This window comes from Filicampus tigris, chromosome 11 (assembly GCF_054856515.1).
Source record: "Filicampus tigris isolate MCC_2025a chromosome 11, RoL_Ftig_1.0, whole genome shotgun sequence".
NCBI lineage: Eukaryota > Metazoa > Chordata > Actinopteri > Syngnathiformes > Syngnathidae > Filicampus > Filicampus tigris.
In genome coordinates, this window is record NC_141227.1 from 3,809,340 (window position 1) to 3,835,133 (window position 25,794).

The 25,794-nt window shown below is 40.9% G+C and overlaps 2 protein-coding genes across 3 annotated transcripts in view; both read left to right on the forward strand.

The window, feature by feature from the left end:
* The first annotated feature begins 1,298 nt into the window (after nt 1-1,298).
* Nucleotides 1,299-11,038, forward strand: yipf4 (Yip1 domain family, member 4). The gene is made up of 6 exons (XM_086045814.1): nt 1,299-1,524; nt 2,032-2,185; nt 4,237-4,408; nt 7,615-7,692; nt 7,767-7,880; nt 10,245-11,038. Exons 1-6 carry the CDS (start codon nt 1,467-1,469, stop codon nt 10,380-10,382), a joined length of 714 nt encoding a protein of 237 aa, XP_085901940.1. The 5' UTR covers nt 1,299-1,466; the 3' UTR covers nt 10,383-11,038.
* Nucleotides 11,039-13,781: 2,743 nt separating this feature from the next.
* birc6 (baculoviral IAP repeat containing 6) overlaps nt 13,782-25,794 on the forward strand; it is a 112,732-nt gene continuing 100,719 nt past the window's right edge. For both annotated transcript variants that reach the window (XM_086044536.1, XM_086044537.1), the window contains exons 1-3: nt 13,782-14,319; nt 21,951-22,132; nt 24,721-24,858. In XM_086044536.1, the coding sequence (XP_085900662.1) occupies nt 14,109-14,319; nt 21,951-22,132; nt 24,721-24,858 (531 nt within the window). In that variant the 5' untranslated portion in view covers nt 13,782-14,108. The remainder of the gene's footprint in view (nt 14,320-21,950; nt 22,133-24,720; nt 24,859-25,794) is intronic.

Consider the following 25,794-nt stretch of genomic DNA (forward strand, 5'->3'; position numbering starts at 1 on the left):
GTACATATGACAATTGACATGTTGGTACAGAGTTTAGAAAGCATCATGGAAGTTGACATTCTTGATTTGCTTTTGCGGGCCACATAAATTGATATGGAGGGCCAGATCTGGGCCCCGGGTCTTGAGTTTTGGGTTTGAATCCGGGGTCTGGCCTTGCTGTGTAGAGTTTGCTTGTTCTCTCCGTGCCTGCGTGGATTTTCTCCGGGCACTCCGGTTACCAGTTCCAAAAACATGCCTGGTAGGTTAATTGAACACTATAAATTGCCCCTAGGTGTGACTGTGAGTATGAATGGTTGTTTGTCTATGTGTGCCCTGTAATTGGCTGACGACCAATTCTGGGTGTACCCCACCTAGCCCCAGAAGACAGCTGGGATAGGCTCCAGCAGGCCTGCGACCCTCGTGAGGATAAGCGGTTCAGATGATGGATGGATGGATGGATATTAAATAGGTATTCACAATAATCGGAGTCACTGATAGTGTAGTGGTACACACGCCTGAGTTGTGTGCGGGCAGCGTGGGATCGATTCCCGTTCAGTGGCGATGTCTGTGTGTGCCCTGCGACTGGCTGGCGACCAATTCGGGGTGTAGTCTGCCTTCGCCCGTTGACGGCTGGGATAGGCTCCAGCGTCTCCCCGCGACCCTGTATAGGATAAGCGGTTTGGAAGATGACACATGACACAATAATCGGACTGATGAATATACGTTGGTTGAAGATCGTCGACGGAAACACCAATGGAAGCCCGTTTAAAATGAGAGTCGGACCAGCCTCTAGGCGATTATTTTATCCGGCCAGACCAAAAGGCGGATAAACTCACAGCAGAAGGGTACCCCGGCTGCAGGCACAAAGCGATACACGGACCGGGAAATTTTAGTCAAATACAAAGCTCTGCTAGTGGAGCCATATAGAACATATTATTGTGAAGAACATTTTTGGGTTGACTTCCCCTTTCAATTTGATTGAGTAAAAAGAGTTAAAAATCCAACTGGGTATAAAGAGAGGTTTAGATTTAATCTCTTGATTTTTTAAATTTGGTACAACAGAATTTAAACCACGATTTAATTTGTTTTTACAGTTAAAGCTTGTTGGTGCAATCCAGGCTTAAAGGCTGAAATAATACAGTGTCACTAAATATGAAATCAATCATTGAAATCTATTGTACTATTGGCGCACCTGTCCAGTGAATCAAAGTAATAGAATGATTATCGATTAACTTTCCAGTCCTCTTCCAGTTAACATCCCAATTTCCACACTGAGTTCAGATGACTTGAATGCAGCATAAGACGTGTCCCATTTCCCAGCTTCCCCTTCACTTCCGCTTACCATCACAGAGTCAACAGAACGAAAACAAGATGCGATAGTCAAACGCCTCAAAGAGCTGTGGCCAGTGACAGTGATCACCAGGGTTATTTAACAACTTTCCTGTTCGAATGGTCTTTTCTGAATTTGACACGTTCAAACTGAAACCATGCAGTTTTCTCCAAACAATGGAGACTTTACATTTGTCTCCTCGACAGAGGCGCAAGGTAAGCTAATGCTAGTTAAGCTTCAACGTTAGCATATGAGGCCAAAGAAGGCATCACTGGGCGTCATTACGCTGATATTGTATTGTCATAAATTTTGTAAACAGTTTTTACACATGTTGCTTGTGGTATAAACGTTGCTTCGTTGTTTTTGTAGTAATGACTTGGTTATGAAATCATTTTACTAAATGCATTGTCGACGTGTCGTTACTAATGTTATCTATTCATGCAAATTCAATTTGCTATCCAATATATATATTTGGCATTTTGTTTAATCGTTTACAATGTAGTATTATGCTAATTTGGCCAATGTTATGACAGTTATTTTATTTATTATAATTATTTGTAAAACAAAGTATATTTGTGCTTAACTGTTCAAGAATACTGCATGGATTATGAATTCACCTAATTTCTTGGTATAATATTTCAGCAGTGTTGTCTCTTTCCAGTTGTGACTTGTATTATCTTTTATATAAATAATCAGTAATAATAATCTTCTGCATTCTACAGAGCTTAGTGGCACAATCGCTGCTCCTGATATTAAAGTGAATATGGGCAGTGACAGTGGTAAAGACCCTTATGCCACTGCCTTCCTGAGGCAGCGAGGGTACGGTTGGCTGCTGGAGGTGGAGGAAGATGATGGCGAGGAGAGCAAACCCCTTCTGTAAGTCAAGGATTTTCTTAGTGCTATGACAATGCACACATTTAGGGTCAATTTGGCGATTTCCAGGGGTTCTTAAGGACAAACTTGTCTTATTTCAGCAAATGTAAACCACATATTCTAAACCAGGGCTTACCAACCCTTTCGAAGCCTAGTACTACTACTTTGGTACTGGTTAACGTGAAGGGCTACCAGTTTGGTACACATTTCTGAAAAAAACTAATCTGCTCAAAATATAAATAATAATGATATTGAGTCGAGCTGTATGATCATGGACAAAATAATGACAAATATTTTGATTGAGATTGATATCACGATTAATAAAACTGTTATTAATTGATTTCAAAACTTAGTATTTATTCAACTACTAAAACTCAACTACTCAAAACTATAATCATGGCCTCATGCCAATTCATCCCTGCACATTCAACACTGTATTCTTGAGCACTGTATTCTTTTTGTCAAGTACAAAATGACCTTGTAAATATCATGTGAAATTCAAGTGTCTTGCATTTTCATTCTGCTACATCGACACCTTTGATGCCTTGCATCTTTCCCGACATCGAACCCATGAATAAGCATTACCCTTATCGCTGTATCATATTTATGTTATGTTATATCTTATTATTATCTTGTTATTTTCACAAGTCTTGGGACTTACTGGGCTAACCTAGGACCTCGAGCATTGTATTTCATACCATGTGTGTTGGCACGACAAAAACAAGTTATTGGATCCTTGTATCCTTGAATTTAGAGTTAAGGAAAATTCCTTGAAAACTCAACTTGAAAGGACAAGGAGAAAATAAATCAGTATGAAGGTAAATAAGAATATATTAAAATAATAGCAATTGAAGGCTTTCCTGTGTGTTTTGGCCTGTTAAGAGCAGTGCAGCGCGGTACATGCAGTACAATACAATACAATTTTATTTATATAGCGCATTTCATAACAGCTGGAGCTTTAACAAAGCACTTTACAAACAAACCCAAAATAATACTAATAATAATAAACAAGTACACACTGCGATTGAACTCTATTAGGTGTTATCTGAATGTGTGTGTTTCCACAGCGTTTGTGTGTTAATATTCGTTATTTGAAGGAATATCAGTCCTGAAGTTGATGTTAATTCTCGTTCGCATTTGAATGAGATCCCCCATTGACTTTAGCATAGCGCTAACGATGTTTTAAAAACAAAGCATGTTTTGAATTTAAATATACAAGGTGTGTAATTCTTTTTGTTGTGTGTTTAGTTTCAAAGTAAACTCCATCTAAGGTGTCATAAAAACAGCTTAAAGCACGCTCAGGGACAGCAGAATCACATACGCTACACGCTAACTATGCAAGCAAATGGTACAACCAGGGTACTTTCACAACATTAGAAACTTGTAAACACACAACGTTGTTCTGCGCCTTTGTCGTTTTTCCTTCTATTATATTGTTTTTAAAGATGAGAGGAACCTAATTGTCCAGACCTTAAAAATAGGAATTTTTAATACTGATACCAGTCGTAATTTTGATACATTAAATTTCCCCAAAAGACAATGACAGATCATCTAAAAAAATGACATATATCCCAGTGTAGCATTTTTTCCCTTAAAAATTGAATGAAATTAATGGCAATTTTCTATTATCATTTTCTATTTTTATACGCTGTACTTACGGAAATGTCTTCTTAATGGGCATTCATCAGACATGTATGCCTTTAGTTCCCGATTGTAAAGACGGCCACGGCCACAGCCACATTGTACACATGCATAAAGATCAAGTGAGGTAAATTAAGTAACATAACAAGTACCTACAGTTTACTAGATCTTGCTGAGTTATAACATCTATGTCAACATGACTGCAATCTAGTGACACCGGGAAATATAAACACTGATGATGTAATGCCTGACATGCTAACTTGGCTAGCCTGGCTAAACTCTTCACTGTGGATTTCTGTTTTACACAGATATGTACTTATGTCTTTTTCTGATATGACTGTCTTCTCAGTATGCAAATTCCATTAATCCATTTCACTCTTTTGTCCTAAATGTGATGATGTATTTGTGATCAGTGATGAGCTGGACATCGACGTGAAGGACATCTATTACAAGATTCGCTGTGTGCTTATGCCAATGCCATCGTTGGGCTACAACAGACAGGTGGTGAGAGATAACCCGGACTTCTGGGGCCCTCTTGCTGTGGTGCTGCTCTTCTCCATGATCTCTATCTATGGACAGTTTAGGGTGAGCAGATCATGATGTGATGGTCCAAGTTTAAGTGAACTTTTTACTTGAAAAAGCACAAGTCAGGCAAGATGTGATATAAACTGCATAATTGGTTTCACAAAACCAGGTAAGACTCATACACCACTTTAGATTTTATTGTACGAGGTAGGATTATTGTTAGCATGTTTACCTCACAGTTTTGAAGTTCTCAGTTCTGACCTAGCTGTTTGGAGTAATTGGTTTCACAAAACCAGGTAAGACTCATACACCACTTTAGATTTTATTGTGCGAGGTAGGATTATTGTTAGCATGTTTACCTCACAGTTTTGAAGTTCTCAGTTCTGACCTAGCTGTTTGGAGTTTTCGTGGTGTTTCGGTACTCCTTCCTACCACATTCCAACCCTATGCATGTTAAAGGGATAGTGGGGTTGGGATGTCCATGTTTTCACTAACAAGTTCATTTTATATATTTTTTGATCGCGAAAATGAAAAGAGTTGTCATTTTCTATTTTATCAATGAATTTGGGAGAAATTAGGAAATAAGTAACTCCATGAATAACGCCCCTTGATAATGCGGACAATGGCCGAGCCCCCTACCGTTCTATCCATGTTCAGTCAGAGTCACGGGAGGAACCGATTCCAAACCCTCAATTGGAAATCATTGTAGTTTCATTGCTTATAACGTCCAAAAACGGTGATGAATTGGCACCAACATTTATGTGGACATCCTTACTAATGACCACTTCAACATATCAAAAGGTTTAACCTCTCCGTGGCTGATTTATATGAGAATGAGGAAACGTGGAAGTGAGCAGAGCTACATAGATTTAGGGTGGGACGAGCGCACACTGCTTCTTTGCGTAAAAAAAACAAAACAAAACAAAACACTGCTTCTTTGCTGATCACGGATATGACGGGCCAGGCATTAAACACCAGTCAGGATATTTACAGAGACTGAAGTGGGAATGAGTAGACATGCACATTTATTTGGATGAGGAATGGCGCCGGTTTTTCGACCTACAACACGCCATCCAATTTGGAACGTAAACAGCCGAAATGGCACACTCCAATGCAGCCACACTCGGCTGTGCAGTCAGCCTAGCTGCAACTTTTTGTTCGCTGAACATTGACGCTTGTTCAATGAGGGCTTACCTCACTCTCTGGCGGCTGCAAGCCGTGTCGGACAACACACGCGACTGCTTGGGAGGCAACCCCGCAACATGAAGATCGACGCAGAGTAAGGAGCTAATGTTGTTGTGCTAACACCTTTTGTTTCAACGACCTGAAGCTAGTTGTTGCTATTAGCCGTCCCATTATCCTACCTTTAGCCGTTGAGGGAAGAGGGGGGCGTAAACCTCCAATCACAGCTAAACAACTTCAAATTCTTGTTATTTGTATTAATTCAAGCAATTACTATAAGGATACTAATGAGCAGAGCTGGCCATTCCGCCTATGTGACGGACCGGACTGCCTATCCGCTTATAGGCCTAGATTCACCAATCCGACGTCAGTAAGCGTTGGGGCGTTGGATGGTGCCGTCTGATTGATGTAGCGAACACCGTCGTAACATCGGACCCCATCAGGGCGCAACTGGTGGCCATTTCAGCATGTTGAATCGGCGTCGTGAGTAGTGATACTTGCTCACTCTGGTTGGCTGTTAGCTAGCGAATCAACGCACGGGGCAAGAACGGGAACTGACAAATGCGGATAAACAGTGAGCATGCCTTTGCTGCCTTAATCTTCTAGTACAAGAGCGAGGGTTGACAATGTAAGTATTTCACGATACTGTGTCAAGAGCCTGAGGGTTTGCTCCGTGTGGGAGTTTGTGAGCGAAGAATATAGCTGAATGCATAGTTTACGTTTTTATAATCCGCCCCCAGCCAATAGCTCTCCGGTTGGCTTTTTCTAACCATGAAGAATAGTGACTACCGCCGCCGATGGTATGGAGGGGTATTGCATCTCACGCATGCACAGAAGGTACTTTAATGGTCACCGTCGCTGTCTGTCGTTGCGCTGTATTTTTCCAGCGTGACGTGTTGACAGTCGGCCCGAGGACACAGGGAGTAAGCGTCGGTCACCGTTGGCCAACATCGGAGTGGTCTATCTGGGCCAGACATGTCCAGCTCCAGTCCTCAAGGGCCACTTTCCTGCCTGTTTTCTATCTGTCCCTGTGAAACACACCTGATTCAAATGATCAGCTCATCAGCAAGTTCTGCAGGAGCCTGATCTTGATCCCGATCGTTTGAATCAGGTGTGTTGGACGAGGAAACCTCTAAAACATGCAGGGTGGCGGACCCCGAGGACTGGAGTTTGACACCCCTGAGATAGAGAGATAGATGGAAAACGAGCAGGACCCTTGAGGACCGAGTTTGGACACCCCTGATTTAGGCCTTCTGATGGACACCCATTTTGTTGGCAATAAACAATAGACTGGAAATTTAAAGTGGAAGTCAACCCAAACTTATTTTTTTCAAGAATATGTTCTATGGCTCACCTTCAGAAAACAGGTGATCTGTGATTGGTCGCTACCTGAGCCCTGAGTATTTGTGATGTCATTTTCAGTCGACAGAAGTCACAAAGTGGCCGCCCCTGAGATGGCTAAAAATGGGTGGATTAACTCTTATTTCACAAATGCAATATTTATCAGAATGCCTTGTTTCAACTAGCGGGCTTGGATAGAACATATTCTTGAAAAAAATATGTTTGGGTTGACTTCCACTTTAAATCTTTTAAGGGAATCACTGCAATCAAGAAGTTGTGCGATAAGATATAAGTTAAGAGTACCAACCTTTTAGTCTCGGCCATTTTTATTACTTTTTTTTTTAAGATCATTCTGTTGGACCACAAAAAATAAAGAAATGTATGATTTTCATTGGTTAATTTCCACTATATTTTTATTCCAAATGACTTGTCAGCTTTAAGTTCTTTTTGGTATCCTTACTGTATTCCACACTTTACTGAACTGAATTAGACTAAAATGTGCTGCTGGAACTAGTTTAAGTGCTTCCATCCATTTTTTAATACCTCCGATACTGTTCAGGATCACAGGGAAGCTGGAAAAGAATGAACCTATATGACTGCATTTATATGTTTCATGGCAAAGAATGCTGTGAGTCAGCTTATTGTGCTTTATTGTGCTCTAAAAATAAATAATAGTTGTAGTGGTGGGCACTGTGCCAAGCTGTCTGCTTCAAATGCCCGTAAATTCTGCTTTGAATTGGCAGGTGGTTTCCTGGATCATCACCATCTGGATTTTTGGATCACTAACAATTTTTCTCCTGGCACGTGTTCTTGGCGGTGAGGTAAGTTGAGCTGGTTTCTAGTCGAGACCTTTTTCAATATGTTCTAATGTTCTAATGAGTCTTGTTTTGAGCAGGTTTCCTACGGCCAGGTCCTTGGAGTGATTGGATACTCACTTCTTCCACTAATTGTTATATCCCCTTTGCTGCTTGTGATTGGACGATTTGAAGTGGTTTCCACCTTAATCAAAGTGAGTCAATGACATTCATGCTCTGTCATACTGACGACATACACAATATAAGAAAATCAAAAGAAATACACTGCTTTTGTTGTGTGTAATTAAGCCGGAAGTCACGTACACACCGAAGTTTGAAATAAGCGCATTCGCATCGCAATCTGTGAGTCAAAATTAGCGTTTTGCTCCTCAATTAAACACATTTAAATGCAAAACTGCCAATGGACATTTTTCGGACAAAATGCAGCGCTGCAAAGCGTTACGGAAATCACTGAACGCAAACTCATTACACCCATAACACGTCGCGACTGCTCCGAAAATTAAAGAAATAAATAAATAATCAGAGTGGCCGCTGCTTCCGAGGGCTTTAGATATCCCCTCTGCTCTTTGCTGGCTAGCTAGTGTGGTGTAAGTAGCACCAAGCGGTTGATTCTCAGTTTTGATGAGGCACAAAATGCTAATTTTGTCTCGCAAACTACAATGCAAAACCGTGTTATAGCCATGCTTTGGATAATTCTGGCTAGTACTGATAAACACTTTTCATAGAGGTATTCATGTTAAGGTTATTATCATTATTATAGTTTTTCTCTACATGATACTCAAAAACGTTTGCAACATTTTGGCTACCTTATTTAGTGACAAGAAAAGGGCAAATCCTTAGGAACATCTCAGTGTGCTCAATTGTTTTTTAGCAGCTCTGCAACCTACGACCACAGTAATAAGATTAAATTATATTTAAGCAGGATAGTTTTGTATGATGTGATTTGGCGTTTCATACTTGTCAATTATGCTTTTAATTAGGGATGTTCCGATCAGGTTTTATGACACCGATACCGATCATGCATGAATGAGATCGGCCGATACCGATTCCGATTACATGGAATATCTGTATATTTTTCCATTCATTTTTGGTGACCGCTATTATGCAATATTATCTGAAAAAAAACAGCCATATTATTGCCGTAATTTTGACAAAAATCTATATATATTTTCCAAAAGCATGAATAAGTACAATACCGTTGCTGGCACAATACAACAATTACTCGGTCACAAAGATAACTGAAAAACTTAAATTTACCAGCTTTTAGTAACACAGTTTTTAACAGAGCAAAATAATCAGCAGTCTCAAAAGAATAATTATACAAAAAGTCAAATAAATAACATGTCACCTAAAGATTGCATGGTCCAGAATATAATTAAAGTAGAAACAATAGTCACATGCAGGTTTCACTTGAATAAACTATTCAATGAGTTCCTAAATTGAAACGCCTTAGGACCTTTGTCTTGTGCATAGACAAACTATCTTGTGCATTTGTCAACGAGAAAAACGTCACTGTTAACCTTTTTGTGAATTATAAAATGATATAGTGGCTCTGTTGCCCACAAGTGGCCTACAATCCGTCTCCCTGTGGCAATAATGCCACGTACACTGCGCGAAAAACTCCCTTGTTAGACTCAACATCTACACAGGACTGACATCCGAGCTCCATTTAACACTTGTACAACTTAAACAGGATAATAGGCCTTCTTTTAGGAAACCTTCGATGCGACAATACACTCTCTGGTGGAGCTCGATCAGTCAGAGCTAAGTCTGTGAAGTATTTACGTCCCGCTAGCACGTAGCGAGGCTCGAAGTGGGCGAGCAGGCGGCGGAATCCGGTGTCTTCCACCACCGGGAATGGTTGGTCATCAAGTCCGATAAATGTCATTATTTTCCTGGTTATTTGCATTAGCTTTTGCCTGTCGCGGTGATATGGGTTTGAGTTGGTCAGAGGGGCTGCGTTAGCGGCCGTCATTGTTGCCGCTCTGCCCACCTCGACTTTATTCAATGCGGTGAGCCTCGTAAACTCACCATAGTCTCCCAATTGCTTGTTCTTCAAATGTCGGATTAAGTTGGTTGTGTTGAATGGCAATGGTAAAAAAAAGTTGACTTGTTTTATAAGCAACGAATGGGGCGAATGGACACATTTTCTGTGCTTCACTCCGTCCCACAGCTGCAAACGCATCATTCGCACCGCACCGCCCCGCACGCAACTGCGCCCGCCCGCGCGAGCGAGCTACATTGACTGCAATTGAAACGCGCCGCCAGAAAGGCTCCCAAACGCAGCCGCGCCTCCGCTGCGAGCAGAGGGGGAGGTACAGCGAGGGACCCAACACGGCTGTAGGCTGCGAAGCATGAGCTGCGGGTGATCGGATGTTTTGATCGGCAATAAAAGGCTTCGATCGAATATTCCGATCACGTAATCTTTCACGAGAATCGTCCGACCATGATCGGCGCCCGATCGATCGGAGCATCCCTACTTTTAATTCATGCTCCTTTATTTTTCTTAATACAACACAACTGATAATGACGATTATGATTGTCTGCTTTTCTTTCAGCTGTTTGGAGTGTTCTGGGCTGCTTACAGCGCTGCGTCACTGCTGGTTGGCGATGAATTTAAAACAAAGAAACCTCTTCTCATTTATCCCATTTTGCTTCTGTACATTTACTTCCTATCACTCTATACCGGTGTCTGACTGAATGAATTTGAACTATGGACCTTTTCATGGACCCTGACGCTAACCCCACAAGGAGAAAAAGAATCTCTGGGGATCTTAGCATTAAATGTTCCTTGTGTATATACTTTTGACCCTTATGTCTTCATAATGTTCAATTAAAAAAAGGCAGCTGCTTTTACAGGTTCAACTGTGCAGCCCTCTTACCAGTTCAATACAGACTCGGATGGTCCCATTTACAAGTTTCTTGTGGTGGACATTTTTACAGTATATAATGAATGCCCTGTTCTCCTTAAAATGCACTGTATTGAATATGGTGGCAAATATTTGTGATACCTGATGATCTGAGACTTTTCAGTTGGACCCTATTTTATTTTATTTTTTTTTTTTACTTTTTGATCTCAAAGGTAATATATATAACAGCGCTTTTTAATTTTTCACAACCATCATGGCAACTCTTGCTCTGGTTTTCGGTGGATTGTAGATTGCCCTCATTAGCCAAAATACAGCAAGAATATGAATTGTTTGCAGAGACTTAATAACCTGTGTGAGTAATTCATCAGTTATGGTAGGTTGGAAACACTTCCAAGGATTGTTCACTGCAAAGTGTTACAGTAACTTTCAGCCAGTCTGTAAACACAGCCTTTCTACATAAAGTCTGTCTAATTCAAGACTAATTAACCGAGTGATTGTGAATTTATTTATCTTACATATGTGTCATGACAAAATTACAAAGAAACACCCATAGACACAGAAAAAACATTTGGTTTCCTTGTCAATGAGAAGTTGGTCACCGATTTAAAAACAAAAAGAGACACTTGTGTAACAACACAATTTTTAGATCACACGTTAAGATCTAAATTCCATCCATCCATTATCTGTACCGCTTATCCTCACAAGGGTCGCGGGGCGTGCTGGAGCCTATCCCAGCAGTCTTCGGGCAGTAGGCGGGGGACACTCCGAATTGTTTGCCAGCCAATCGCAGGGCACACAGAGACAAACAAACATTCACACTCACAACTAGGGGCAATTTAGAGTGTCCAATCAACTTACCATGCATGTTTTTGGAATGTGGGAGGAAACCGGAGTACCCGGAGAAAACCCACGCAGGCACGGGGAGAACATGCAAACTCCACACAGGGAGGCCGGAGCCGGGATCGAACCCACGACCTCTGAACTGTGAGGCGGACGTGCTAACCAGTCGACCACCGTGCCGCCTCCAAATTAAAACAATGACAGTTAAATTAATAACATTAAACATCAGTAAAACAACGCCAAGTGCTGAGTCGAAAGCAGAGATGGGGAAATCCAGGTCCAGAAAGTAACAAGCCTGCCACAGTTTTCGCATAAGCCACAGTGATTCTACTCAACTGAGCTTGTTTACCTGCCGGTTAAGTAGAAACACCTATGAATAAAGAATAAAACTGTTTAATACAGTCGATCAAGATCAGTAGTTTGCAGGATGAAAGTAGGATGTTTCCTGAGTATTTTTGAGGTCATAATTCCATGGCATCGTTGCAGCTTTATGCTATTCTGACCATTTTCATACAGAAAAGGTACAATTTTACTGAACTGAGATGAAATAATGCCTTACTTAGGATGGGGAAAAATATGAGACTTCAACAAACATGTAGACCTAATACATAAAATATAATTAAAGGGGAGGTCAATGCAACCATGTTTTTTTCCCCAGAATATGTTCTATGCAGGTCCACCATTTGAAACAAAACATTCTGATTAATATTGTGTTTGTGGAATATGAGAAATCCTTGCATCTCAGGGAGCGGCCATTTAGCCATTTCTGTCCACTGAAAATGACAATCACAGTTGCTCAGGGCTTAGATAACGACCAATCATGGCTCAGCTTCAGGAAACAGGTGAGCTGTGATTGGTCGTTACCTGAGCCCTGACGTCAACTGTGATGTCATTTTCAGTTGACAGAAGTGACAAAATGGCCACCCCCTGAGAGGGCTAAAAACGGGTGGGTTTTGCTGCTTAACTCATATTCCACAAACACGATATTAATCAGAATGCCTTGTTTCAACTAGTGGGCCTGCATAGAACATAATCTGGAAAAAATATGTTTGGGTTGACTCCCCTTTAGGAACTATGGTTATGTATATTTTTAATTATATTATATTTAATAATATCCATCCATCCATTATCTGTACCGCTTCTCCTCACAAGGGTCGCGGGGCGTGCTGGAGCCTATCCCAGCTGTCTTTGGGCAGTAGGCGGGGGACACCCTGAACTGGTTGCCAGCCAATCGCAGGGCACACAGAGACAAACATCCGCACTCACAATCACACCTAGGGGCAATTTAGAGTATCCAATCAACTTACCATGCATGTTTTTGGAATGTGGGAGGAAACCGGAGTGCCCGGAGAAAACCCACGCAGGCACGGGGAGAACATGCAAACTCCACACAGGGAGGCCGGAGCCGGGATCGAACCCACGACCTCTGAACTGTGAGGCGGACGTGCTAACCAGTCGACCACCGTGCCGCCTATTTAATAATATAATATGTTTAATTATATTATATTTGTATTTTATATTTGTTTTTGTTTGGCCGTACAGGGAATTATTAGAATGTGAAGGATTGTTTTAAAATCATTTTCTGAGAGGAAATACACTGTGCAGTGTTTTCTTAAAATATCCTGCTATGGGTGTATGGTGTGTAGATTAATGTGTGTTAATTACATTAGTGATCAAACTAGGTAAAAGGGAGGAGTCGCCTTGAACGAATGAAAAGCATTCACCGACGAGAGTGCAGTCTGCCTTCCGTCCTAAGTCATAAGCATCCATCCATCCATCCATCCATCATCTATACCGTTTATCTTCACAAGGGTCGGTCTGTCTTCGGGCAGTAGGCGAGGGACACCCCGAATTGGTTGCCAACCAATCGCAGGGCACACAGAGACAAACACGTACATCCTCACAATCACACTTAAGGGCAATTTAGAGTGTCCACTTAACCTACCAAGCATGTTTTCGGAATGTGGGACGGAACCGGAGTACCCGGACAAACCCCACGCAGGCACGGGGAGAACATGCAAACTCCACACAAGGGAGGCCGGTGCCGGGATCGAATCCACGACATCTGAACTGTGAGGCGGACGTGCTAACCAGTCGATCACCGTGCCACCCAAGTCATAAGTAGCTGTTTTTTTTTATTAGAAAATATTTTCGATGAAAGCCCCCCAAAAAGGAACATCTTTGATCATAATTTTTTTGTTTTGTTAAAACGTTAGTTACAAACGTCACAAAACGTGATATGAAACATTTTCAACATGTTAAAGGTACATGAAGTTATTGCTGAGGTCAAAACATGGCGGAAGAATAACAATAAATTACATAACTAAAACTCATACTCATGGGATGTTTTTAATAGGAGCCCTTGGCACTAGCTGGCAAGTAAAACAATGTAACGTTCACACTTGCACAAATGATAGACTGTGATTATGCTGTTCTCGTTTGCACAGACCCCTCGCGAGATGTGAACACAGCTACGCTAGTTTCGTTTGACTATCATGTAACTGACAGTGGTGAACCGTGACAGGACTTTCCCAGCGTTGTTAGTGAATAGCCGCTGCTACGCAGACGGGCGGACGGGAAGAAGCCGCAGAAGGGATCAGCAGTGGCAGAGGAGTGACAGTCCGGAGGTTGTCCTATAGATTGAGTTCTATCGAGTGTGTCAACGGTTCCTACCAAAACCAAGAAGGGACGGGAAGGGGAAAGTCAGGAAAGATGGCGGCCGCGGCCTCGCCGGGCTCCGGTTCGTCCACCCCCTCGGACTGGATTGTACTCCGAGACGGTTGCCTGCGTTGCGACGAGGAGGGCCTGCGAAGCCTTTCCTACCACCCGGCCCTCAACGCTATCTTAGCAGTCACCAGCAAAGGGGCTATTAAAGTCATTGACGGCACTTCGGGGGCGATTCTCCAGGCCTCTGCGCAGCACGGTAAGCACCGGCTCTCTCCTTCCGAGTTCGGGCAGCTACACTTAGCATGGGATTGTCAACACGACACATTGATAGGCTAAGAGTTCGACCCCAGCTTGCTAGCGCTAGCCATACTAGCAGTTGTTTTGGGCCCTAATTAGATGATTTAAACACGAGTGATAATTAAATACAGACACTGACACGCAGCATTGAAATGTTTGACACCTTGTATGAGCGGTTGCTTCCGTACCGACAATGTTTGTTTACCACGTTACTGGTTGGATCTTCATACTCATGACATATCGAGGAGGAAAGCTAACAGCTAGTTCGTTCACTTAGCACTTCGCTCGTCAGCAGTGCAACTTTCTACATCAGTGTGTTTTGTCAATAAACGGCTCAACATGGCGCGCGTGTCTCACGTAGAAATCTACCGGAAGCAATTCAGCAAGACCGAAGTTTTAGACCGTGTGAAATTAGAATGATCGTGCTTGCAGCCACCGGGTTAACGTTTTACACTACCGTACGCATTGTCGTTAACTCTAAAGCAATTCAGTTGTCCACATTGCGGAAACTATTCTACACTGTAAACAGTGGATACATTTTTAATGGACGAGGCACTTAAGGCTCAATCCAAATACCACCTCTCACTGTTAGTCAAAAGGCAACCTAACCATGCAATCGTCAACGCATTCGTGTTTGCAATGGTGTTGGTGTGTGAACTCTAATGGACATGGTTTATTACAGATACCAGTGATTATTTTAAAGTAATGCATGTGTAGTGCAAATCAACTTGGTTGTTGATGTTTGCAGGATTTGATTGGGGTGTAGTACATGTAAGTGCCTGTACAAATACAGCTCTTTTGTTTCTTGAATCCCCCCCCACCCCTCATCAACCAGTAAACGATGGGAAAAATAGTTGACATTTTCATTTCGAAGTGAAGAGTAAAGATGGAACTAGGATGCATCTTTGGTTCATACTACTGAAGACAAACCACCCACAAATAGAAACCTTCCCCTTTCCTTCAGGAATATATTGATAAGTAACACTCTTTACCTCAGTTTATAGACAGTGTTCACACACGGACATTAAAAGTAGGGCACGGCTGATATGGGGTTTTTGAGGCAGATGGCAATTTTTGTCAGAGTAAATACTGATTAATCAGTCGATTAATTAAACAAATTATAATGCAGACAATGCTTTTTTTTTCCTCCCAATATATTTCAATCAGGGATTGATAGTGCGCCCTCTATGCTCGCAAATGGGGCCAACTTTTCAGTGTGTGCTGGTAAAAATTTTATCCGGTCGCACAGGGCAAGTGCATGTTTTAATGCACCTACCGGTACATACCATCAACTTCACTAGCACTATAGGCTATATAAAGGACGGCTTTCCATTCAGCTCGCTCTTATTCACTGAGCCGCTGACGACCCGCTCCGCATTTTGGCAACGGTGACAGATAAGATAAGATAAGAATGCCTTTATTGATCCCACAGTGGGGAGATTTTCATTGTTACAGCAGCAAAGATATAGGTCACACAGGGACGGCGGCATAATGTAGCCATTAATGTATAACATTGACGGCAAACATTCGGGATCAAACCTATGTAAATAGACGCAGTAACATATGTATATACACATGTATATACACACCAACATACATCTACATAACTTGTACATCTACGTGCTTGTCTCTTTTCAGTGGAATCATAAATACTGTTGGTACTACTGTTGAAAACAGATGTATTGTGTGTGTTGTGGGCTGATCACTCGAATATTTGTATTATCGTTTATAATACATTCATCCTTTGTGTGCTCAAATGACATTAAACATTGACATCTCTCGCATTCGGTGAGACACAAGGTGCATTCAAATACAGTCAAAATAATTATAATAATAGTCAAATAAAGTCCCTCGATTCAGTCATATGAATAATAGCTACAAATATCCAAATAATGTGGGCTTTCTATCAATCAATAAAAGCTGACATATATCAAGAATTATGATGGGGATGAAATCACATTGCTTTTTTATTTTATTACTTACAATCAATGGTCCATCTAGTCACGTCCTGTATGTTACAACATTTATATTCAACGAGATTTTATACTCCCCAAAAACTTAAATAATAAACAATACATAATATGTGAAAACTAGGATAAATATAAAAAAATAACAGTAGTGATGGAAATTAAGTTTTTCACTTTCAATTCTTAAGTGTTTAAAGATGTTTAAAATGTATTTTCATGGTATCAAAAGCATTCAAATTAGTATATTTAAAATATTTTGTTAAACTAACTAACAAAAGAAATTTGAAGTTGTTTAGCTGTCAGTTATTTCACTGCTTTTTACTGTTGTCTTATATTTTTGCTCTGGTATCGTTTGCTTTTTTTTGTCTTCTACTCGTTTTTGGAATATTTTGAGCTGAAAAAAGCGATACAAAAACAAAAGATGTTTGGCTCTGTAGCCATGTCTGTTTAGATTTTGGCGTAGCTGGGCACTTGACCCTTTTTTGCCGGTCCGTCCCCCATCCGCGACCTGGGTACCCTTCAATTTTCGTCTCTCCATTCTTCTTCATAAAAATGATCATCTTCTGACCCCGCCCGTCTTCGTACTTTTAAAGCGGTTCCGTCCTTACGTCCGGCCCCGCCCACCAAAAAAAAAAAAAAAAAAAAAAAAACGTCCGTGCATGACGCTAACAGCAGAGACGCTAACGACAGAGGTTTATTTAAAGCTCATTAGCTGCCATATTTACTATTCAAATCTTCTTACCCTATGGGCACCAACTTCTGGGTTAACAGTTTGATGAACCGCTTGCCACCACACTTTTTTTTTTTTTTAAGCCTTTTGCAGACCGAACATGTGCAGTGCAGAGCTTTAGCACCGGGGCTTTCCCAATGCATTTAAGTACGTGCAGTTGGGTAACTAATGGTGCATTTGAAGCGTTCGGAGGCAACTTTTGTTGTTTGCCCATTTCCCAGAGTAGGTTGAGATAAAATTTTGGCGGCCTTGCGACCACGTCACATGTGGGACGGACTAAAGTCCACCTCCGCCCTTGCTTAGACTACCCCTTTTTTTAACACTTGTCGTTCCCCATCCTTCGTCCCAAAAATCGGCGTTGCCCAGCACTGGGTTTTGGATTCCCACCGCGCGTCCTCACCGCACCATCACCTCGCTTTCTGATTGGCTGCATGTCACTGTCAACCGGCTGCATGCTCGTTTGTCCTTGGAGCACACCACACACAGTGCGAAGTCAGGCCAAAACAATCCAACATGTTGAATATCCCCGATTAGAATTCGGAAGTCCTCCCGAGTGGTCGAGATCAGTCGGAGCACACCAGACACGGCAGGATTATCTGATAAGATTATCTTTGGAGCCATTACGAGAATCGGGGCTGACCTACGGTTGTCAGGAGGGGAAATTCGTGGCTGAAATCGTGCCGATTATCATGCCGTGTGAACCGGGCTTAAACTTTGCATGTAAAAATTAAGATTTGCTTTGTTTTGTATGACAGGACCATAGAATGACCTTATGAACAAATAAGGATACAAGGTTTTGTTGTAGATTTATGTGTGATAAATAATGAGACCAGTGTTAATTTCTGTACAACTGTGCTAAATGGTTAAAGAACATAAAGGTAAAAACGATCAGAAAATATGGGCCATCTGTCCGGTTATTTTGGACCAAGCAGTTGGTCGAGCCCTAATTAAAATGTTAACCACAAACTCATTTTAACTAAATTGCTAACCAAAACATCTGCACCAAACCAAGTAAACAGTCGTGTTGTAGTTGAAGTGTAGTGTCACCGCTCATTGTAAATAAGTTACTTAGGGTTGCACGGTACACTGGTTGTAATTTGGTATCATGGTACTAAGGCATTAAAAACTATACTATACTGCATTTGGATGGTACCAGCACTTGCAGCGCTGCCGCTCGCTGCGTGACGTTACCGCGTTGTAACGACACTTGAGCAAGCAGTGTCAAGCAAGCAAGCAGCACAGACTGGAGCAACACACGTGCCAAGAGGAAAGCTTGGAGAGAGCAGGGAGAAGGAGAGAGAGACAGGCGCATAGAGAGGAGACTGACTGCAGCCAGCATCACCACGCCACAACTCTTGGACAAACCAAGGCCCGAAGTGCTATGTGGCAGTATTTCGACTTGAAAACAAAGGAGCGAGGCCATCAAAACTGATGCACCAATGTGTAAACGGCAGAGCTGGACACTAGCGTTTTTTGCCCGTCCGTCCTCCGTTCACAACCTGGCTACCCTTCCCATCCTTGTCCCTACGTCCTTATTCATAAAAATGATCATCCCCTGACCCCGTCCGTCCTCGTCCATTTAAAGCGCTTCCGTCCTTACTCTCCGTCGGTCCACCTCCCCGCCATTGCCTAAAAAAAGAAAAAGAAGCGTCCGTGCATGACGTTATTTCAAACTCATTAGCTGGCTAATTTCCTATGCACATCCACTGACCGGCCTGGTGTATCTTGAGTGAATTGAATTGTTTACAACTGTTTAACTAAAATAGCTTTTAGCTGCCAGCAACCACCGTCGTGATGATGATGATGATGATGATGATGATGATGATGATGAAGCGAACCGGAGCAAGCCAGGGCACATCATGAGAATATTTAAGATTGCGTAATAACACAATACTATTGGGTTTTGGTTCCTGTTTTTACTTTTTATTGCATTATTTCGCAATAAAAATAGTTATTGCAAAACAAGGCAATGTTATTTTAGGAGGAGAACGAACATCTTCTACTTCCGGGTCATAGTTTCAGTGTTTATTTTTTCATCGTCAGTGAAATGGGTGTCTACTAGAGGGAAGACTATGCCTGTGAAAACAACACTACAGCGAGGGAACACGCATGAAAAAGAGCACTCCAGCGTTGTGCAGGGTTAGCAGGCAGTCTTTTTAGCAGCCAGTCATTTTAAAAGAACCCAACACAACACGTCAGCCGGTACTTGACCCGGTTAGGGACGATTAGAGGGACGGACGAAAACCTACTTCTGTCTTTGCTAGTCCGTCCTTTTCCAAAGAATTTGTGTTCTCCGTCCGACCGTCCACAAAATGGGACTGACCGTTCCGTCCCAGGGACGGAATGCCCACCTCTTGTAAACAGTGTTTGAAAAGGTGCCTGGCTAAACGTGGAAACACCTCCAACTAGGGGTGGGCGATATGACGATATTAGATTGTTAAGCGATTCAACGTGTTCACGATCTCATAAAGCCGGAAGATCGTTTGATCGTCTACATGGCACATTCCATACAGTTTAGCTCTGTAAAATCGGTATCGGAACAAGACTAGTTTTTATGTTAACATTGTTACCTTTTATGTTTACATTCACTGCAGATCTTGATAAAAATTGTCACTATTCAAATTAAAACCTGTTCAGAAAGCTTAGCCAACTTAAAATGTATTTTTTTTTCTTTTAAAGTTTCATACACATTTTAAATGTTTTATTTTGTTTAACATGAGGAAAATGGTCAGAAATGTGCAAATTAGTATTAAAAAAAACGATGTAAAAAAAGAATCGTGATAAAATCGTGATCGTGATTTTATTTTTAAAAAATCGTGATCTGATATTTTTGCCAGATCGCCCTCCCCTACCTCCAACCTAGCCAAACACTTGAAGGACAAGCACCCAGACCTGCACACTAAGGCTCAGTTGGCCTACCGTACTTTGGGATGATAATAATCTACTTTTTCCCCCACGCTTCAAACACTGCAGCTTTCAGTGTGATGAGGTTTATTTAATATTTACGGATGAGCTATATGTCAACAATAGTGTTACTCTTCACATCTGATGAATGAAATTACAGAATAGGTCAGATTGGACCAATGAAACTGTCCGAATCCACCCTCATACTGAATATTCATATGATTCCCTTTACCGTAGTTAGTGGGAGTCTTGAATGACATACGTAATCTTTTACCAAAGCTGGCCACATGCAAAGCATGAAGTGATGCTTAAAAGAGTAACTATGTGTCTTGTTTGGCTGCCTTTCCTTAATAATAATAATAATAATAATAATAGCAAAGAGCCTGAGTCAGACTCAGTAGATTGTCTACTCCAAAAGAATCAGCACCCCAACAGTAGATGTGAGAGAGTAGCGAGAGAGGACATAATGTAAAAGAAAAATAAGAGATTTTACTCCTACCAAAATGTCGGTAACTTGACAACCACTACAGAGTATGAAAAATTATTTTACCTAGCCAAGAGTTGACATCTTGTACTATGGGCTGCATTCAATAGATGTGGCCATTTTGTTTCTGCACACTGACCCTTTTCATATGGGCCATCCCAGCTACCCGTTAAGGTAATAATGTGGAATGTATAAGAGGCCCATGAAGTTTAACTTAACTCGTGATTCACGAGCTGAGTCCGCAGTAAAAGCTCACAGAGGAGAGACAATGCTACGGAGGAATAGTGAAAAAAAGAGAAAAGGAATTTTTTCTGGACACACGGATCAGCTGCTCAAAGCAGAGGCACTTTTTTCACATTTTTCCTCATTGACAATTTTAACTTTTTTTTGTGCTCTAACCTTTTATGTAGCTCTATGTAGAAAAAAAAAAGGATTTTTTAATTTTATTTGATAAAATTACCATATTGGCCCGCATATAAGACTACCCCCTCTTTTTCAAGACTCAAGTTTGAAAAAAGTTTTTTTGAACACCAAATTAATTTTTATACAGAAAATAATTACAGTACATCTGAAACAAATGATTATAACAATATATTTGAGAGAAAAAGCACGTTATTTTGCCTCATTCAAATCTTAATATCTGAACATTTAAATATGTAAACTAAAGTGCAATCACATTCGTAAATAAATGGCGTCTGGTTTTTGAAATGTAAAAAAACCAATCTATTGTGATCAAACAACAAAATTGCAATAACTGCATTAACCATCAAAGTGAAGTCTACCTGTAACTGTAGTCTTGAAACAAATCTGAATAAGGAAAAACATTTCAATAAAATAATGCAAACTGGTTTAACTTGAGAGTAGCTGAGATCTGTCATGACAGAACATTACTCTTCACAAACTATCTGCCTCGCTGTGCGCACCTCATCCTCACGGGACAGGGGTGGGCCTGGGGAGTCAAGTTCAGCATTGCTTCAGTGATTTCTGGCGCCATCAAGCGTCGTGAATGGGTATAATGTCTAGACCCCGAATATAAAACGACCCCCACTTTTTCAGTCTTATTTCAATGCAAAAAAACACCGTCTTATATTCGGGCCAATTCGGTACATTACAGAGCTTTTTGAAAAAAAAAAATAGCTTTGCTTCTATACAAGAAAATAGTTTACAGTTATACAAGAAAATAAAGTATACTGTTATACACAATGTAAATTTAAGAAATGAAAACGGTTTTGATTACACATCACAGTACAATACATCTTTATTTATATAGCGCTTAAAAAAAAAGTAAATTTGCAGTCCAGTTCCTGTGGAATTCACTTATTCACAAGTTTTATTTTAATTTTTGTGGGGGAAAGTGTGACTGGCAGCAGCCAAAACACATTTTCATGCATGCAAGACCATGTGACATTTACCTTAAATGACTCATGAGACAATTTTATTGCCACAGTTTTTACATGTAAATGACACTACTGATTATGTTCTGTTTTCTTCTGTTGCTTTTCCAGTTAAACCCGGCGGTCGTGTCAGATGTCAGTACTTTCCTGCTGTGGATAAGGTGCTTTTTGTTGACGACTATGCAGTGGGATGCAGGAAGGACCTAAATGGCATCCTGCTGTTGGACACAGCCCTGCAACCTCCAGTGACCAAACCCGAGGATCTGATTCAGATGGAGCTTCCTGTCACTGAGGTAAAACAGAGCTCTAGGCTAACTTTTTTTGACTGGTTACACTAGGGTAGCCTGGAAATCCAGACTCATTTCTGTACCAGCGATTGAGTCTGGTGGGTAGTCGCATCCAGAGCCAACCTGAGCAAACAGACAGCGAAGTAAACCAATCAGCAAAGTGTGGACATAAAGTGCAAAACTGCCCCTACATCTTCTTTTGAAATAAATGCTTTCAGTGCCATCAGCTGCCTTCGTTTTACAAAATAGGAAAAATAAGGATCATAAAAGAATACATACATGCTAATACAATAAAAGTATTTAAAACCCCAAAAATAAGCAAAAGCAAGCCTAAAAAATGAATCTTTAAAAGAGATTTAAAAGACGTTAAAGATTTCCACAAGTTTGTATTATTATTATTGTATCAATTATTGCATCGTGAAAGGGAGCAAGCCATTTTCAACACTTTAAATTGGTCAATAATGTGTAAAAGTAACACCTACGCGTGTGGACTAACCAATAGTATAGATTTTTGTAAAAACATGAATTTCACCAAAATGTGACTCATGAGATTTTAGCCCGACGCCAGCGATATGGACAAATTTGTTTTTATGGCAAAATTTTGCTTTTGCGGCTTTGAATCAGGTGTGTGTTGTACAGTGTTGGGCACCGAGGTATTGATTGGAACCAGGTCCATCATTCCGGTTCTCCCAGAACCGTTCAGATTTTAGAATGTCAGTGATAAGTTTCGATTCCTAGTTAGCCGTGCGGAAGAGATACGAACGAAGTACCACGGATTTATATTTAAAAAATTTAAAAAGCGTGTGCGCTCCCGCCGCCAAAGCTGCATCGCAATAGCACTGAAGCTCGCCCCCACTCGAGCTGCCGTGGTCCTTTCGGTCAGCCCCTCCGCTCGCTTCATAACGGCCAGCAAGCGCGGGGCGCGGCGGCGGTGACTCTGGGACACACCGGTGGCAGCAGTCGCCCTTCGTAGGGTCGGTGATCCTGCCCGGGCCGGCCCGGCTGGCTCATTCGGCCGACGCCTAGCCATAGAAACTGACAGCTTATGACCCAATAGTCACAATCGGCTAATTATGTCTAATGCCAACATTGAGCCAACAGGTTCAACACACAAATGCACATATCCAGCTAATACTTACAGTAGCTTATAGCGTACGCAGCTGCAGCATAAATACTGTGCATACGTACATACAGATACATCATATGGCTACATAGACTGCTTCAATTAGATAGACTTTCCTTGCTTGCCCTTAAAATGCAGCGCTGTGTTTGTGCAAATATTTTATTTCTAAAGCAAGACAAGGTTAGCCAATCAATTGGTGTTCAGTAGCATGCTTTCAGTAACAGATGCATTATTGTATTGTCTTGAACTTCTCAAATAAAGCTCTTGTGAAAAATAATACTAATAATACAAAAAAAGTATTGAAATAAATATACTGGTTAAAAACAGCCCTTTGAATAATCCATGATAAAGTTTACAAATAGTAAAACGTTTATGAAATTGAAGAACAGAGAAGTTCATGTGATTTGTCCAAAATTAACTCTTCTTAATCTTAATCGAGAATCGTCAGCAACCAGAATCGAATCAAAGAACCGGAATCGGAACCAGAATCGTCCAAATTCAAACGACGCCCAACCCTAGTATTGTAGTCTGGCAATTACGGTATATTTGTGTGGCCTGCTACCAAATAGCAGTACCGTCGGCCTGGTGGTTGGGGTGCCGCTGACATGGGGTATCTTTTTCTCTCCAGAAAAGGGCCCAACTGATTTTTGGAACATGCAGACCTCTACCTGACCAAAAATCCCTACAACAAATTTATACACCTTTGAGACACATTTGCATCACTTTGGCATTTAACATCCAAGCATTATTTACTGAGAAATTATGGAAATTATTTCTTCTGAAAACAAAACTATGATTTGTATATAAAGCAAGTATATGGGGTTGAATGATTACAGCTTTTTTCAGTAAACTTTAAAGTGATGAAAGTCAATCATAGTTCATTAGTCAATGAGGTCGGTGTTTTATATATTTTTTTAAAAATCACACTACTGCACTCCCCGACCTTTTTTTTTGCACCTGGTCTCGCGTAAAGACATATTTAGACGGACAGGTATAGAATAAGCAAATAGAATATTTGCAAATTTGCAAATATGCTGACTGTATTTGTTGTAATTAGTGGCAATCCTGATGTTATAAGACAGTACATGGCATGCAGGCAAAAAAAATGTGCATTTCTCCGTTTTACTGTTTCTGTATTACTTCTGCTTTTACTGTTTTTATAGGCTTGGTACTGCTCCCGTCTTTGGTAAAATATTTTGACTCTACATCAGTGTACACTGACGTCTGTGTTGTAAAGCAGCACAAGTGTTACTCAGTATTGTGAAGCTACACAAGCGTCGCAGTGTTGGTGTGCGAGCAGAGATATCTTTTTTTTTTTTTTAGCTTTTGTCAGACCTACATTTCATGTTTACTCTTGCAAAACCAGGTGCCGTGCATTGTTTAATGTGCTCAGGGAACAAGAGAAAATTGTGCCCCTGATAAGAAATCGAATCTGGGTTGTTTTGACCAATAAATATGTTTGTCTGCTTAGGCCCAACATCTGCTGTCAGCCTGCCAGGAAAAGATTGACGTTTCTAACACCAAGGGCTACGAACTCTTTATCGTACAGCTAAAAGAAGGCCTGAAGAATACCTCACACGAGACAGCAGCCAATCACAAAGTGGCCAAGGTTGGTGTCACAGCTTCACTCAACTTCCTGCTCTTACTGTTGCTTCACATGTTTAGGGTTCAGTATGAGAGTGAAAGTCTTGCCAAGCCAGAATTGCTTAATTCCATGATAATCACGCAATGATCTAAGTGGTACACCTTTAGCGAAAACTGAACACTCCCTAGAAGTCCTGTTTTCTTGCATGTGCTCCTCCAACTTCTGACTTATGCTGTGTTGTATTTTTCTCGAATTTAGGTTATTATGTAAAAGTATTTTTATTTGTGTTTTTTGTTGTTGTTTTTTTTAAAACTGTATGTCTACTGCTCATTTTAAAAATATTGTAGAGTTGGAATATTTGATTAGATTATGAATGGGTGGGAGAATTTTATTGAAGAAGCACATAGTTGTTCATCATGAGGCAGATGCAAATGAATCAATTAATACATGGTTATCAATTACTAAATTATGTAATACTGGCTGTGAAGCGAGACGAAACAATTTGTCGCCAATTGTTACATTTTGATATAGGGTCACTTGAATCTTGTTTTGATAAATATAAGATAATATAAGTCAATGTATTTATTTCAATCGACTTCCGTATTAATTAGTGGTGCAACGGATAAAAAAAACCCCACGGTTCGGATCGGATCACGGACTTGGGTCACGGATGGAATCATTTTTAGGATCAGCACAAAATTTTAGCATCAGCACAAAAAAAAAGAACTTTGTTTTTATTTTATAAAACAGTTTTGCCCATTAAAGGATGTATCATGCTATTTTAAGCTTTCCACAGTTAACTATAGGCATATAAATGATGATATATTACCTTGAGCACAATGGCACTCAAATTTCTTATGAAGGAAGAGTTATTTTGGTGGCGCTTTTTCTAACTCGGAAGTAAGACGACTGGTTAACCACATCCCCGCCTCTTCCTCTGTGGCTGCCGCACCCAAAGCC